General features: G+C 42.2%; 1 protein-coding gene across 3 annotated transcripts in view; it reads right to left on the bottom strand.

The window, feature by feature from the left end:
- PTCH1 (patched 1) overlaps window positions 1–16,281 on the bottom strand; it is a 112,293-nt gene that overhangs the window by 38,352 nt on the left and 57,660 nt on the right. For all 3 annotated transcript variants that reach the window (XM_028748954.2, XM_028748955.2, XM_028748953.2), the window contains 7 exons: window positions 14,098–14,296; window positions 11,269–11,390; window positions 9,566–9,713; window positions 7,842–7,973; window positions 6,015–6,170; window positions 5,442–5,540; window positions 4,852–4,977 (listed from right to left, as the gene is read on the bottom strand). In XM_028748954.2, coding sequence (XP_028604787.2) covers window positions 4,852–4,977; window positions 5,442–5,540; window positions 6,015–6,170; window positions 7,842–7,973; window positions 9,566–9,713; window positions 11,269–11,390; window positions 14,098–14,296 — 982 coding nt within the window. The remainder of the gene's footprint in view (window positions 1–4,851; window positions 4,978–5,441; window positions 5,541–6,014; window positions 6,171–7,841; window positions 7,974–9,565; window positions 9,714–11,268; window positions 11,391–14,097; window positions 14,297–16,281) is intronic.

Genomic DNA, 16,281 nt, shown 5'->3' with positions numbered 1-16,281 from the left:
GTTATTTTTGAAAACAGGCACAAGTAATGTGTGCACATATTCAGAAGTGAATGTGTCTAGATTCATTTCAGGAGCACCAAGTTATATACATCTGCAGATGTTGAATCGAAGCTGATAAAGTACTAAAGAATTCCAAAAGGAAGCAGTTCACATATGGGTGTTCAGAAGAGGGTGACTGATTGCTGTACACAAAATAAAAGTATAACTACAGATACAATTTGAGGATCTGACTTCCACACTGGCGGCACTCGGTTACTGAGCAACAAAGGCTAACCCAGTGAAAGTTTCAGAGAGATCCATCATTCACATCTGAAACATCAGCACCTCCTTTGATAGTCATTTGAACTGAACTAAATCAACAGCCTGGTGGTATGGAGAATGTACCACCTTGCCTGAAACAAAAGAAGTTCAGAAACAGGCATTGATATGGAAGACTGAAAGTTGGGTTTTCACCCTGTCAGGAAGCCATTTATTCTCTCTAAGCAGCTGGATTATTTTACAGATATTGAGCCTCAAAAGCCAATGAAGCCTTGATTGTTATCTTATAATGTCTTGAGGAAAGTGAACAAAGATAGAGAAAGGTCAAAGCAACACTCTGTTTAAGCCCATCTGCTGGTTAGGCTCCTATCGAGATGAACAGAAATAAACATTGCTGAAAAGAAAAAGAAAAACCTGTTATATTGCTGTGCTTTCTTAACTTTGGCAGCGGAAGGTCTTGGAGACAGACAGGAATTCTTCAATAAACAAATCTGAATGAGACAAAGACAGGGCGAAGGACTGTAAATGTGGATAAATCCACGTTTAAAAACAGACCACCCAAAAGCCGCTTGCATGGCCAGCTGATTTCGAATACTGTAATTAAATGCATCACCTGAATTTGGCCACACCTGGCAAAGTCGTAAGGAACAAATAAGAGATATATCAACTGCTGACAAGGGGTTCCTTTCTTTCTCTTTTTGCTATTCTTTGCTTTTTTCTAATATGCTTGATAACCATGGATTTTCAATACAAATCCTTTGCATATAATTCCACCTGCCACATATAACGTGATTAGGGTGACATGCTTTGTATTACAGCACATGAACATAGTAGTTGGACATTATTACTTTACTTAGGTCTCAGTGCAGCAGTTCTTAGCTCAGTAGTACAAACTGGTTTTTTTAATCCAACGTTTTAAAAAGTGGTTTGGAGCACAAAGGTCTGCAGTGACAAACCTGAGTGGTGCACAAAAATGTGCCTATTATTTACGAGAGAAAGAACAAATCATGACCAGATGCATGAAAAGATGGGCAACTGAGATATGCAGTAAAGCACAACGATAGCACACAAGAATAAGCTGATGTTCCAAGGGGCCAAAGCTTTACTAGAGACTGGTTTTTAAGTTTGAAAATCTAAGGCATGTCAGTTTGAAAATCATTGAGCACCATGCAAATATGCCCCAAACCTGACATTCCAAGACAATTCAGAATTGCTGAGAATATGCTTCAATCCATTTTTTAAAATTCTTTCTTTCGGAAGAATTACAGATTTAACAACACAAGCATGCCTTTCATATGCTGATTTCATTTGCAGCAGAATTATTAGTTGCACAGTAGATCAGCTTTCAAGAATGGCGGCGAGGATAAAGAAGTGAGCATTCAACAGCCTTGTAAGGGGGGGGGGGGGTGGAACCCAGGGTACTATTCATGATTCAACAATATACACTTGCTTTAGATTACATGCTTGTGGGCAATGCCCCCTCCCAAGAGAACAGGGCTCTCTTGCTGCTACTGCTTCTGATGTGGCAATGAGGTTGAGTGCAGCACACATTTCTCCAGATCATGGGACTGCCTCTGTGTGGACATGGCGGGAAACTCATCCGCAAAAGTAGATGTTATAACTATGGAAAATTGTGCTCCATACTAAAGGTAAAGGACCCCTGGACGGTTAAGTCCAGCCAAAGGCTCTGTGGTTGCGGCGCTCATCTCGCTTTCAGGCCAAGGGAGCCGGTGTTTGTCTACAGGCAGCTTTCCGGGTCATGTGGCCAGCAGGACTAAACCGCTTCTGGCGGAACACCCTGGCAGAAACCAGAGTGCATGGAAACACCGTTTACCTCCCCGCTGGAGCGGTACCTATTTATCTACTTGCTCTGGCATGCTTTTGAACTGCTAGGTTGGCAGGAGCTGGGATAGAGCAACGGGGGCTTCACTCCGTCGTGGGGATTCAAACTGTCGACCTTCCGATCAGCAAGCCCAAGAGGCCCAGTGGTTTAGACCACAGCGATTCAGAGCCCATAGTTAAAGTAACAAAATTAGAAGTCCTATACAGACAGCGAAAGGGAGAAAGAATGGGGGGGGGGGGGGGACAACTGCCTTTGCTACTCTGAGGGGACTCCAGAATATGAGCACAGGCTCGCAATAATTAGAAGAGATCTCAATAAAAACCTGACTTAGTGCTAAAGATTATAACTTCTTCTCATAGCACTGCTTACAAACCACGTGTGTGTGTGTGTGTGTGTGTGTGTGTGTGTGTGTGTGTCTCCCACAATAGTTGCAACACGTATTAAGAAAAATTGTAATTCCTGCTTCCTCTAGTTAGGTCAAGGGTCAAGTAGAGTGAAAAATGATTGGTGAGCCAGACAGAAAGGGAAGAAAAATGACTGCTGAGAAAGTACAGTTACCAAGTCTTTACCAAGGTCAGAGTGAGCTATAAATCCTCTGTGTTGGAGCTGTGCCAGCAGGAAAGCCTCCCAGAGCTCTTTTCAAAGAGCTCTTCCCTAGCAGTACCCACCCATGCTTTTTAATTTTGTCTTTGGAAAAATATAAATATCATGATTATGACTATGAAGCAGAAAGCATGACGAGGGCACATGCACACCTACATACAAACCCTCCAAAAATGTTCATGTTGACCACTAGTATTCATAGAACACATATACACTCTGCAGGTGGCACAAGGGCTCTGTTGAAGAGATTTTAGATTCAAAAGCATCAGTCTATACATGCAGCGGCTTTTGTTTTATCAGCTAATGGAAAGGAAAGAACTTCATGTATAAGCTCCATTCCTCCACTACAGAAGAAATAGGGATGTACCAAGAACGGTCACAAAAGCATCATGTTAACCACATGAGCATACTCTAGTCCCAGGAAAGAGATTTAATTGCAAATTCAGTATTTGACACTTTTATAATGCAAGAGTCAACTCAGAGCCCATTCACATATTATAAATTAAGCCTGATTTGTATCAGAGCTAACCTATACTTCTGGAGTACAGATCTGAGCGGGGCGAAGTGGGAGAAGAATATCCACAGAAACTTCTGCAAGCCCAGAATTCTACATTCCCAGTGCACACTGCTTAGCACAGTTGGAGAAGAGCACTCCTGGAAAACATGGGTCAGCAATGCAGTGCTATTGCTATTACAGTGTTCTGTAACAGCAGGGCTTTTACACATAGGTGTAGCCTTCAGAGTTCATGCATTCAATTCCAGTGCTAAAAAGAATGTGGCACAATCTCAGATACTGGGGCAATTGTTTAAAGTGAAAAAGAGCAATGATCAATGTTGTTTAGCAACATTTTATAGCAGTTTGAAAGCACGTCAAAGTGCAAGTAGATAAATAGGTACCACTCCGACGGGAAGGTAAACAGCATTTCTGTGCACTGCTCTGGTTCGCCAGAAGAGGCTTGGTCATGCTGGCCACACAATTTCCTCTCTGGTGGACAGCTCCCTTAATAGAGTGGACAGCTCCCACCAGAAATCAGTATCAAAATACTACCGCAGTAGTACGCAAAGAGCTAAGTGACTAAACAAAGAACCATAACCTTTTCTTTGCACAGCCTATATATATTTTTTAAAATCCTATCTCTAACCTATTTTTCTAAGCCTAACAATGAAAAACAATAGTTGTAAAATATGAAACAATCCAGGAGTCAACCAAACCATAAATAAAAATAGCATAAAAAGGAAGGCTGATTACATAATAACCATCAGAACTGAACATCAAAATACAGCACAATCACACCTTACATGTGTTTAACTTGTGCACTTTCAACCTTGCGTGATTGAAGGCTGGTTGAAACTGGGCAAATTAAATGCACACAAGTCAAATTAAATACACACTTTAAAAGCTCTTTTTGCATTGGTTTTTCCCAGCGTTGGAAATAACTTTCAAGGTCTCTCTGCCTTGCTTATCAGGCATGTCCCGCTTTCTCTCTAAAAGCACTCTGCCTTTCTTGGGGGGCAAGACTTGCTCAATGAGGGCTCCAGAAGGGTAAGGATGCGTGCCATCTTTGGAACATAAGCCCCGCACAAGATGCAATCGTACTGTACCATTCGAAAGTGCCTTCTGTTACAGAAAAGCTCTAGCGCCCCAGTTACTGCCAAGCATGCTTTGTGTCACTGAGGGATCTGCAGTGGGGTCGCAGATGAGAATCACAGAATGCAGGAAGGCTAAATCCCTGAAACATTTATTAAGCCAACGATGCCCAGGAAGGTTTTTCCAAGGGCTGAATCAACATTTTCTCATTTAGGACTGTACCATGTTTCAAACAAAGGCATTGTGAAATAAGGGCAACATAACCGCCAAGTGCACTTTCTGTCCACCATGTACGTGAAAACAAGGACACTCTGTGAGTGACGCACCTCTAAGATTACTCTAGGTGTCTACACTAACACTGATAGAACTGTGATGAGGATTATTCTCAACCCAGAAAGAACCACCCGATGAGTTAATTGCTGGTGGAAAGTTCTGCTCTGTTCTCCCAAGCACCATCGCCTTGGATCACATTACATCTTAGATGCCAACATCAAACCACAGTCAGCTTGATGAGGATAAAGAACAATTCTGGTGTTAGCAAACAACTTCATAAACTTACTTGGAGTGAAAATGCCCGTAGAGCTGGGATGGGAATTAAGGCAGCCATGAAGAATGCAGTAACATTACTGATGGAAGTAAGGGCCACACTCGCCCCAGTGCGTTTCAGACATTCTCCTGTCCTGTCCTGAAAAATACATATAAAGTTGTAGAATACCATACTACTGCATACTGGAAATATAGACCATTCAGACAGACATGCACAGTTATAGGACACAATCAATACTATCCATAAAAAGTGGCAACATGATTGTATTCTTAACGCCATACCGGCACTAAAAATACATGTTGAAAATAAAATTCTGCAGCGCAGTAGATTTGGCATGAGCTACCCATCAGTTATTTCACAAGACTCTAGAAAATGAGTGCAAAATTTATCCAGAATGATACATTTTCGTCTGTATCATTTGTTACTGTGAATGATACGAAAATAGATGTTTTCTTGTTGCCAGAATATCTGATCTAAGAAATTTCACTCGGGACAAAAAATTAAGAAGGCATGATTAATCCTGGTTACCTGCATTACGAATCATACATACACCTCTAGCTCAGATATAGTGGTTTGCATTGTCCCAAACAATTGGCTGTTACCTCAAATGGAATTCTCTTGTTCTGCCCAGTTTCGCTAAATGCATGTGCCAAAAGGAAGACATCGTCTACACCAACTCCTAAAGCAAGAAAGGGTAAAACCTGCACGAAAAGGAAAGAAGAACCAAGTGTGTTTATAGGAGGCTTATGACTCGCCTGAGTAATTATGACCTGCCAGCTAATTGAGATAATTTTCCAAATTTGTTCACGCAGATTTCTGTTCCCCTCTAATGCTTGATACACAACCCTGATACAGAAAGCTCTGTTCTTTTTGTGCAAAATCCTAAAGCGAAATTATAGGCCACTTGAATCTTGTGGGATGTTTCTACCTATGTATATATCTATGCTGAAGCTACAGTTCTACTATTTCCTTAAAATGCAGATAACAACCACACATTCCCCCTTCAGTCTGCATGCTGACTAACCACAGGTTATTCACTCAGCTTAAACCAGTGAAATGTCCATTGCTTGGCATGCTAGCATAGGTACAACTCCAGAGCTCTTTACATTCCTTCCCCCAGCGATTCATCCTGGCAAATAAATTGACCAAACTCTTAATAACTATTCATTCAGTACCTGAGTTGTGGCAGCATTAAAGGAAATCCCAATTAACGAACAGAGGCCCAATCCTGCAGCTACAGAGAGTGCAACCAACAAGACTCCTGCCAGCCCCACGGCACCCTGGGATTTAGCACAGTCCCACCGCAGCATGGTTAAGCAGGCATAGGCAAGCTGAAAGCAGAGCAAAAGAAAGTTGGTTGGTTGGCTGGGTCTTTTAAAACAAAATTTCAGACAAAGCAAGCCACATTTTAACATTTCCCCTTTGTAGCCAAAGGTTTCGCCTATGAAATGCACTTTTACGTGACACAGATATTGTAAGGCACAGTTTTGAGCCAGAGCAACGGTCCCTTCTCCTCAAATACTATCAGAGTCTGAACTCAGATTGACAAGTCTCAGGCATATCGGGTCCTCCCTTGAGAAGGGCACGTGTTGCGGTGAGATCTGGCAACCAAACCCTGTGTTGTGGGTGGGTACGTTTGGATAGCCACAACACCCAATTGGTAGGTCCCTTGATGCTGGGCTTAATCAGGCCAATGGGATGCAGCCTAAACGGATCAAGGGACCTATATATACCTATGCACATGACCCAGAGCTTCCTCTTTCGGTGCGTGCATCGGAACACCCACCCACCTCTCCCTATATTTAGGGCTTGCGCGCTTGACCTTGCTATGCCGCCGTGTGTCGTCTGTCGTTGGGACAGGGGCACAGCAGGAATTTTCCCCACTTGGCTGATTGGCTGGTGCCATTTGGGTTTCACCTGCTACGTAGCAAATCATCACAACTTGTAAGGTTGCGGATAGGCTCTGGTTCAGTTGATAGGGATGGGGGAACACTCTCACCATCCCTATGTGAAGGGTATTCCGTTAAAGGAATCCAGGGACTCGATGGTTTGGTCAACCCCTGAGAGGGGGTTGTGCCCGTGCCTGAGTCCAGGGGAGCATTTGGGTGGTGGAGATAGCCTGTTCCTGGCTTTCCGCCTATCCAGGTGTTCACCCTAGGCTGACCTATGCTGGTGCCCTGGGTCAGCACTACCTGCAACGGTGCAGAGAGCTAGTCGAACCAGAGCCTATGCAACCACTCACTTGCTGTAATCAATAAAGTTGTGGCCTAAATTCTGCCAAAAACCAAACCAAAATTTTGAGCCTTGTCTGAATTTATTTAAGGGGAAGGTTTAAAGGTCTGACCACGCCTTTTCTGCTAGCAAAGATGGTTTAACTCGGGGGAGCGGAGCATTTTTCAGGTCACATTCCTTCTTCGGCAATCTTTGGGGGGGCGGGGTCTACATGCCAGTGGCCACCATGGTTTGGTGACAAAACTGGGTATGGCCAGAGGGGGAAGTGACTGTGACCTTTGTACAGTAGGCTGCATTCCAGTCACACATAAGCCAGGGGTTCCTACACACGTCCCCCCCCTTCACCCCCACCCCAACTTTGTCCCTCCAGGAAAGCAAGAATCATTATCAGAGTTCACAGACATATTCCAAATCGATAAAAACACTCAAGGACTGTATAGGAAAGAGCCAGCGAGGCGTTCATCCTGGAGAGAAAGGGGAGAGGGCTAGGAAGAGTTCAGAGAGTCAGATAGTTCTAGATAGGTTGTGGCCTGAGGTTCCCCAAACATTGGCTTAGCTGAAACTGCAGAGATCAAGCCTGTCTTCCATCTATCCCACATGTGCACTTTCTCAAATGAGCCACAGGTTCTCTTAAGATACAGACATGAAGGAAAGAGATTGCCCCAAATGCAGTTTTTAACGTGACTGCAGGAATGCTTTTATGATGGGTTGCTTTAAAACGAGTCGCAGGAACATTATGAAGAATCAAAGCAATATTGTGTTCATTTTACCATTAATAGGTAGCCGCTGGCAACTCTGATAACGCTGACATCAGAAAACGATTTTAGGATATCTTCCAGGGTAGTTGTAGTAAAGGAAAGCACCTTCTGTGTAGAGTTTTGTGCCACACTCTGATGGACGATCTGTGAGAAGGAGATGGGAACAGTGATCAAGGAAAGGAGGACAATACAATGCGTTCCTGCAGGGGATATGATTTAAAACCAGCTTTTATTTGTTTGTGTATGTGTGTGTGTGTGTGTCTCTCACACACACGGATATGTCATTAACTCTTTGTTACATAATTGCCATACTTGGTAGAGAGGCTCAGCAGGCTGCTATAGATCAAATAAGATTGTGTGCCCCAGAGGAGAGGAATATGGCAATTTATTTGAAATAGTGAAACTGAAGACGGTTCACGCTCAGTCTGCCCTGCTTCCCCCACCCCCGTCTAATTTTTTTGCTCTCTCGATCCAAGAGTCTACAACTGATTATTTGTTATATCAGTTGTGCCTCTAATCTAAAACAACAAATTCTTAAGAGCAATCCTCTCTTTCTTCATTGGCTGGGCACTTTAGAGAGGTCGCAAGCAGCTTAGCAGAGGTCAACCCCTGGGAAACAAAGGCCAGATAATGTCACATGACCTCACCAATGGGACTGCAGCTGTGAACAGATTCTATGGCTGGCTAATGTGTTCCAGACACCTTTGCTGGATAACCACGCTGACCAAGTGTTTTTAAAGCCAGCCGAGCTCCTTAAAAGCTATGGCAGTTCACTGTCGGATCAGCAAATCAGAAGAGCGCACCAGGATTTAAAATTCACGAGTGAAAACAAATGCTGTATGTCTCTTTAACGTCACTCACAACAGGCAAATTCATCTAGGCTGAAAGCAAAAAGGCAAGTTTAAAATCCTTCGCTGCTACTGTTCTAAACAGAGGGCACACTTATCCCACAAGCCAGTTCTACTGTATGGAGCTTCAATGAAGAAGTATTCACTGCCATGGATGCTTTAGCTGAGATTCCTTCATTGCAGCGGGTTGGACTAGAGGACCTCTGGTGTCCCTTCCAACTTACAATTCTATGAGTTTATGAACACTATGACCAGGGATGAGGATGGGAGATGGACTCCCAACAGTAGCTTTCCCATCCCTTCTATAGACCATGGACATTTGCACAAGCATACTAGGAAAGCCTAGAGACATCATCTTACCAACAAAGGTCCGTATAGTTAAAGCCATGGTTTTCCCAGTAGTGATGTATGGAAGTGAGAGCTGGACCATCAAGAAGGCTGATCGCCGAAGAATTGATGCTTTTGAATTATGGTGCTGGAGGAGACTCTTGAGAGGTTTGATCTTCTTGCATGGACTGCAAGAAGATCAAACCTATTCATTCTTAAGGAAATCAGCCCTGAGTGCTCACTGGAAGGACAGATCGTGAAGCTGAGGCTCCAATACTTTGGCCACCTCATGAGAAGAGAAGACTCCCTGGAAAAGACCCTGATGTTGGGAAAGATGGAGGGCACAAGGAGAAGGGGACGACAGAGGATGAGGTGGTTGGACGGTGTTCTCGAAGCTACAAACATGAGTCTCACCAAACTGTGGGAGGCAGTGGAAGACAGGAGGGCCTGGCGTGCTCTGGTCCATGGGGTCACAAAGAGTCGGACACGACTAAACGACTAAACAACAACAACTAGGAAAGCTAACCAGAAATGGTTCACCAGGTAGGTTTCTTGTTTTACCTCAACATACATCCTTTGCCAGGCTTCCAGAATTGCCGCTGCTTTGTCTTCATTCCAGTTGATGTGCGAAACATACTCATACCCCTTGAAGTGCTCGTACATTTGCTTAGGAGTCATTAACTGAAACATGGTTTGTAAAGCCTGGGCACTGCAAGAGGAAGGGAGGTGGGAGTTTAGAAGGAGGAAAGGGTTTAGGGCAGACATTTTAAATGAAGACGTTTACAGTGCCTGGCGTCCTAAAACGAGCACCCTGAAGGGACCTTTGGGTCAGCAAGGTTGGAAAAGATCTCTGCTTGAGACCTCGGAGAACTGCTGCTCATTGGAAAAGCCAACTCAGGAGCAAGTGGATCAAGGGGCTGTCGAAGCAAAAGGAGGCTTTGTACGTTAATACGCTTCACCTCATTTCTGCTTCATTTTCATTATGTGTTGCTTTTTTGTGGCTGAAAAACACCTTGAGTGTTTGTCAAAAAGCTGGGGAATAAATGCCGGGAGATAAAACAGAATAAAGTCACAAATTATCTCTAGGCTCTGATAGCCACCTGCTTAAAGTCAAATTTGTAACAAATCCTCTGTAAGACAGGATGCCATGCACCTGGGGGGAAAGTCTTTTCTTTTTTTGGCTTTTTACTTTTTAAATGCTGTAGCTATAAATATTCGTTGTTCAGTATTTTTATATTAATATTGGTATATGTGATTTACTACTTTAAAATATTGCATCGTTTTAAAATAATTTGCATTGTTCGATGTCTCAAATTCATGTTGGAGAAATAAAGCAAATTATATATATAAACTGGTACACATCCACTGGAACTTACAAATATTGTGAGCTACTTATTAATTTCCCTACTGCCAGAAGGGCCAGCTATGGTATTATTGGGGGTCACTTTGTTCCAGGGACTAGAACTATTTCATTTGCAGTGAGGTTATATCAGTGAAGACAGGATCGTTACCTTAAACCAGTCCCCCAATTTTTATACATACGAGACAGAATGCATTTAAATCATGTAAGGTCTATGTAAGCGTACCCTGGGCATACAGTGATGAACATTTGAATGAACAACAAATTCTATTTTCCCAGCTGAATTGCTGAAAATCTTTCCATTATTAGATGGTGAAGGATGCTCTCTGGCAACTCAGTTTCCATAATACATCGCTTGCTTTTTCTTCTCCTGATCCAAACATACATACATAACTTTATTCGTATACCACCCTTCCACAATTCAAACTATGCTCAAGGCAGCTTACAACATGAAAAAAATACGTATGTATTTTTGCGTATGAAACAAATACAGAGGCCTGCTGCTACAGAGACCTTATGAGTGAAGCGTGAGCAAAAGCACTGTGGCTTAAATGTGAACTACACTTTAATTACAATTTTGTGCCCTTCCAAGTTGGCTGAACCCGTAATATAGCAGTAACTCTAGATGACCTACAGCCAAAGTGGAACTGCACTGTACAGAAAGCATATATAACTAGTACAAACTGTCAAAACGTTCAAATAATACGTAGTAAGAAAGATTACTCTAGAAAGCAATTAAATTGTCATGGAAACATTCAGCAAGAAGATTTCTTTCGTCACGACCTACCATAGACAACCCAGCTTAGCAACACCTTGCCCACAGGTAGCAAAGGTTTTCAAGAGAATTTTATTTTTTTCCAAAAGAAAGAAGCAGGATATATGAGACAAGGCCACTGGTATTTACCTGACAAGTTTCCCAGTACCATTTTTAACTGTGCCACCAATGATCAGCTCTTCCTGCCAATGCATATATTTTTTTGATAACCCATGGCATCCTCCACTTAAAACAAGGGCCACGTCTAGAGGCTAAAAGGCAAACAAAAGATGTTACAGAGCCATAGGCCAATAAGAAAGCACAAGACAATAAAATGAAACAGGACCACTACGATGAATTCAGAGACTCCCCAAAGACAAGTTTGCTAGCACACAGAAATCCTGCAGCAAGCTCTGAAAGGCTTCAGGGTGTGGGTTAAGCAGTAGTCAGGAGCATACTTGCACTGTAAAAATACTTCTTATTTACGTGGGGTTATGTTCCGGGGATTGTGCCTAAAGCCAAACCGTGTAGTCAAAACCCCTTGTGTTCAATGACGGGTGAGATTGACAAAGTCATTTTTCAAAGGAACCCTGCCCCCCTTTTATTTATTTTTCACTTTTAATTTGCCACATGCATAAAGCTGAAAATGTACAAGTTAAATCCACGCAAGCTGTGGGCTGACGGAAGAAGCACATGTCAAAGACCTTGTCTTTCAGCCGTGATTCATTTACATGGCGATGTACACCCAGACTAGGTCTTAGGCTTCTAATAAGTGTCAGGACTAAATAACCATCAGTTATCAAATTAAACACAGTCCTTTGTAATTCGCCCTCCAGTAAACACCCTTGGAAAATACAGTTGCCGTATCATCTGGAATACCCATTCTAGTACCCCCTCACACTGGAAATGATATTTGCCATGGAAATGTAAAGCCTATTCTTTAATTCAGGCAATTAAAACTCCTCTTGAAGTTGTATAATTAATGGTCAGTTGGAATGGACTTGGGCTGGCCAAACGACTCAGGGAAGTGTAACAGAGCTTTAGCACTCTGACTCCCTAGAGAGGTGAACAGCAACAGAACTTTGTTCTTTAGTATATATTTTGCTCCTTTGGGTGCAAATGTTCCGGTGGGTTCAGCAACTGGGGACTGTCAACCAAAAACAAAAAAGAAATTGTTGACTACTTCATTTCCTTGGTAGCTCCCAGAAAAGGTAGAGAATATGACCGAAACCGCCAGAACATTCTCCATTTGCTGAGGGACCAAATAAGAGCACGGTTCTTACTGTTTACATTCATATACCTAGGGAGTCAAGGAATCTGTAAGGTCACATTCCTGTTGCCTTCCATGGAGTATAGACCTCTGACACTGGACTAAATTGCTCCTGTCTCTAGACTGCAGACCAAACAAAATATGGAGAACTGGAAGCAAGGGAAGGCCCCATTTTGCCTTGAAGCTTAGTGACCACAGCAAGGGAGTTCATTCAGTTTCAAATCCTATGCATCTATGGGCACATCAGTATTCTTTTAGGGACTCTTCCTTTTGTTGCCCCTCAAGTTCTCCCCCAGAAGCATAAATCTCTGCAATGGTGTGCATTGCAGAGGGGGCTGCAATAGGAGAGGGGCAGAATCAAGCAAAACCAGCAGCCCACCCTAGTGTGAGTGGAAGTGACTTCTCTTCATACAAAGGGAGCTCTGGATCCAAGCTACTAAAACCATAAAACAAAGTCAGTTCCACAATCATAGCTCGGTGATAACTGAATGCAAGACAGTTATTTTTAACATGCACAACGAATTTGGGATTCTTTCATCCAATAATGCGTGCTTCTAAAACACATTCATTCTCCTCCTCACTTATCCTCTCTCTGTTCATACACATATGCATGCAAATTTCAAATATTGCCACTTATAATTTAAATCAAAAGCAGCCTCTATTATAAAACATGTTCCTGAGCCAAAATAGAGAACCAATTCGTAGGAACAGTTGGAGGAAGCTGAACAGGGATACACATTTCACATGGCAGTCGCAGTTAGCACTTAGTAGACATAGCTGGTGAACTGCCCTAGTGGCCTCACGAATCTAGTCACTTTGATATCCTAGAATCCCTTGCTTTGCAGGAGGGCATAAACAAAGCTGAAGACAGTACTGCGTGTCACTACAAACAGCTGGGAAAATCAACACACCCAGGAAGACACTCATACGGAATAGTTTCATCTCTTTCTCAAGATTGCCTATTCCCCCGCTCGCTCGCTCGCTCGCTCTCTCCTTCTATCGTGCCCACAATTGAAAATCCAAAAAGCACAACACATATTCAGGAGACACCGGGAGCAACAAGCAAATGAAGATCTATGGAGACAGACAGAAAGCAGTCTGCAACCCATAAACAAACACATGCAATGGAAATTCCAACAGGCGTGCTAAATCAAAATGCGGTGAAGCCATGGTCTGTTTTACAAAGCTGAAAGGAGTTCTGAAATAAAAATCTTCTCTCTGAGGACGTGAAACAACACTGTAAACAAGACTGGTCAAGACTGTTCTGCCCAGGTGGCAATGCCAGCCATTTATTTATTTGGCACATTTGCACACAACTCTTCTTCTGAGGAGCTGAAAGTATCACGTCTGAATTCCATTTTATCTTTTTGGGGTTTTGTTGTTTTCTTTTGTTCTGGAATCCATTTTATGTTTTGTTTATCATATCTTCATTTGCTTCCAGGACTCTTCATCCCAATCACATCATAATCATTTATCATTTATCTCAAGTTATCATGAGGTAGAGACACTTAAAAAAAATAATCAATATGAAAGTTATTATCAGATTTCTAAGAACAGCTGTAGGCAACACATTGCCCACATGCACCTATAAAATGGACTTTCAGGAGGGTTAATTGAAATTTATTTTTGCAGCTGGCTTAGAGCATTGTAGGGTTCTACCATTCCTTCCACATTTCCTGAGTTAGCCAACAAAGGCCAAGCTAACTTACTTTGGTTGAATTTTTGTTGGGTGCTGTGATAGGACAGTCAGGATCATCAGGATTCAGGCAAGGTCGATCCATATACCCATGTCCAACGTCTGCCTTATTCAACATTTCTTCCCAGGTATCTACTTGCGAGTTTATTTTCTTTAACTCCTCCAAGAATTCTAAGGGGTCAAAGTTGGTCCACTGCAAATGGGGTTTCCCTCTGGAGAAACAAAAGAGTAGGAACATAATGGTCAAAAAGGCATCAAGAATCTTCACACTGACTCACAATATACACCTCTCCCCCTCCCACCCCTCCTTATAAACATCAAAAGCCCATACTATGGATATGAGTCACCCTAAAAGTGAATTATGCCCTATTAACTGGGTAGAACTTACTCTTGATTCTGCCTATTTTAAACTGTGCTACATGTGATATCAATTCTTCAGTAGCCACTGTTGAAGACGGTTGAGAAATCATATCTTAGGGCTGGTTTCATACAACAAATTACTTGTTCGTGTGAATAGTCCCACCCAGCCCAAAATAAATGTTTTTTTTCTGTAACATCTGAATGGGGAGGTTACAAATATTACCTAAATGCAGTTTCTAGAACTGCGATGACACTATTGTAGTTGGCTGTGGAATTACAGAGACTAAGGTTGGCCGATATTCTTTGATATCTAACTGCCACATCATGTGTGTGGCCAGGGATGTTCAAATGGACAAGAAATTTAATGTCTGATCTTGCCTTTCAATACTTTTAAAATTGGGATTACTGACTTCTTAGTTACTTTTAAAAGGAGAAAGAATTTCATATCACATAGGAATTGCTTGCCTCTGAATACACGTTTCATATGTAATCAATAAGGTTCTCGCTTTTTTATACTTAATAGTTACTGTGTGCCTTCAAACTCTTGTGAACTTAGCCATCGACTCAAAAATGCCTGAGCCCTAGTTGCTGCCACCATCATGACTGTCTTTCTATTTCTCCTACCTCCAGTTTTGATTTCATGATGTTGAGAGACTATAAAGGCTTTTGGCTGCCTTATTTTGCGGTTCAAACTACTGTATCTGCTTAACCAGGCTTAAGTCATTATTCAAACTCTCCCAACCAGAAAACACAAACCCCCTTATTCCCCCATCTAAAAAAAACAAAACCCCTCTACACTGAAGGTTAAGAGATGGCCATTGCAAATTGCTTTTACAGAGACATGCAAACCAGGGCAAAGACAATAACACAAAAGCTAAGTCTTGCATAATTAACCAAAAATGTCTAAACTGATTAAAAATTAACTCTTTGATGGACACATTACGTTACATATAACAATCTTCCAAAAGAGATACCTTGTGCCACTGAACAATCAGATAAACAAAGGATTAGTTTCTTCCTGAGATTATTATTTTTAATTCAAGGCGACAATTCACATACTTTCAGCCAAAGAGAATTGTCAGGCCATCGGTACTATTGTACGTTAGAATTAAGAACAAGGAGGGAGCAAAGCTTATTTCCCTCAAAATAACCTTTGTTGCTGCTGGGAAATGCGTTCTAAAAGTATGATGGAAGTAGCTTGAAAACAGATTCAGATTCATTGCATTCACAGACATTTGTTTTCAAGACGGTGAATGTGTTGTGAAACCATTTACACAACACTTTAGAAAGCATCCCTGGCCAGGCCCAGAAAGACAGAGCTGCTCTATCTTATTTTCCTTTTCTTTCCTTTCTTTTCTTGCATGGGAAAAAAGTTGAGTTGTTATTTTCAAGGTTGTTGGCTTTTAGAGGACATTTGTGCAAAGATGTGTGAAAAGCTGAAATGTGACAGCACACTTCATCTGAGAAGAAGCACTGCCAAAACTCAGGACATCTACCAGGCGACCGATTTTCCAGAAATTTGCATACTTGTTTCCTTTCCACGGCATGCACCTTAAAACACAGGGCACACAGATTTTCAAAATGACGCACAAAACAACCCTGGAAAACAACCCTCGATGAAGTTCAAAACTCAATCACATCAGTGTCAATGCTAAATTGGTTGTTAAAGAGGAGGACTAAAGGTTGCAAATAAAAATTTGTCTGTTGAGATAATATTTATAAGCTGGTCCATGGTCTTTGTGGAATGGCTCAATCATGAGGCGGCAGCTGAATGCCTGGAGGAAGCAACATCTGAGTCAGGATCAGACACACATGGATGTGAAACTTTCGTGAAACC

The sequence above is a fragment of the Podarcis muralis genome, chromosome 11 (assembly GCF_964188315.1).
Source record: "Podarcis muralis chromosome 11, rPodMur119.hap1.1, whole genome shotgun sequence".
NCBI lineage: Eukaryota > Metazoa > Chordata > Lepidosauria > Squamata > Lacertidae > Podarcis > Podarcis muralis.
Note: the sequence above shows the minus strand (reverse complement) of the source record. Positions and strands in the feature narration are given on the sequence as shown.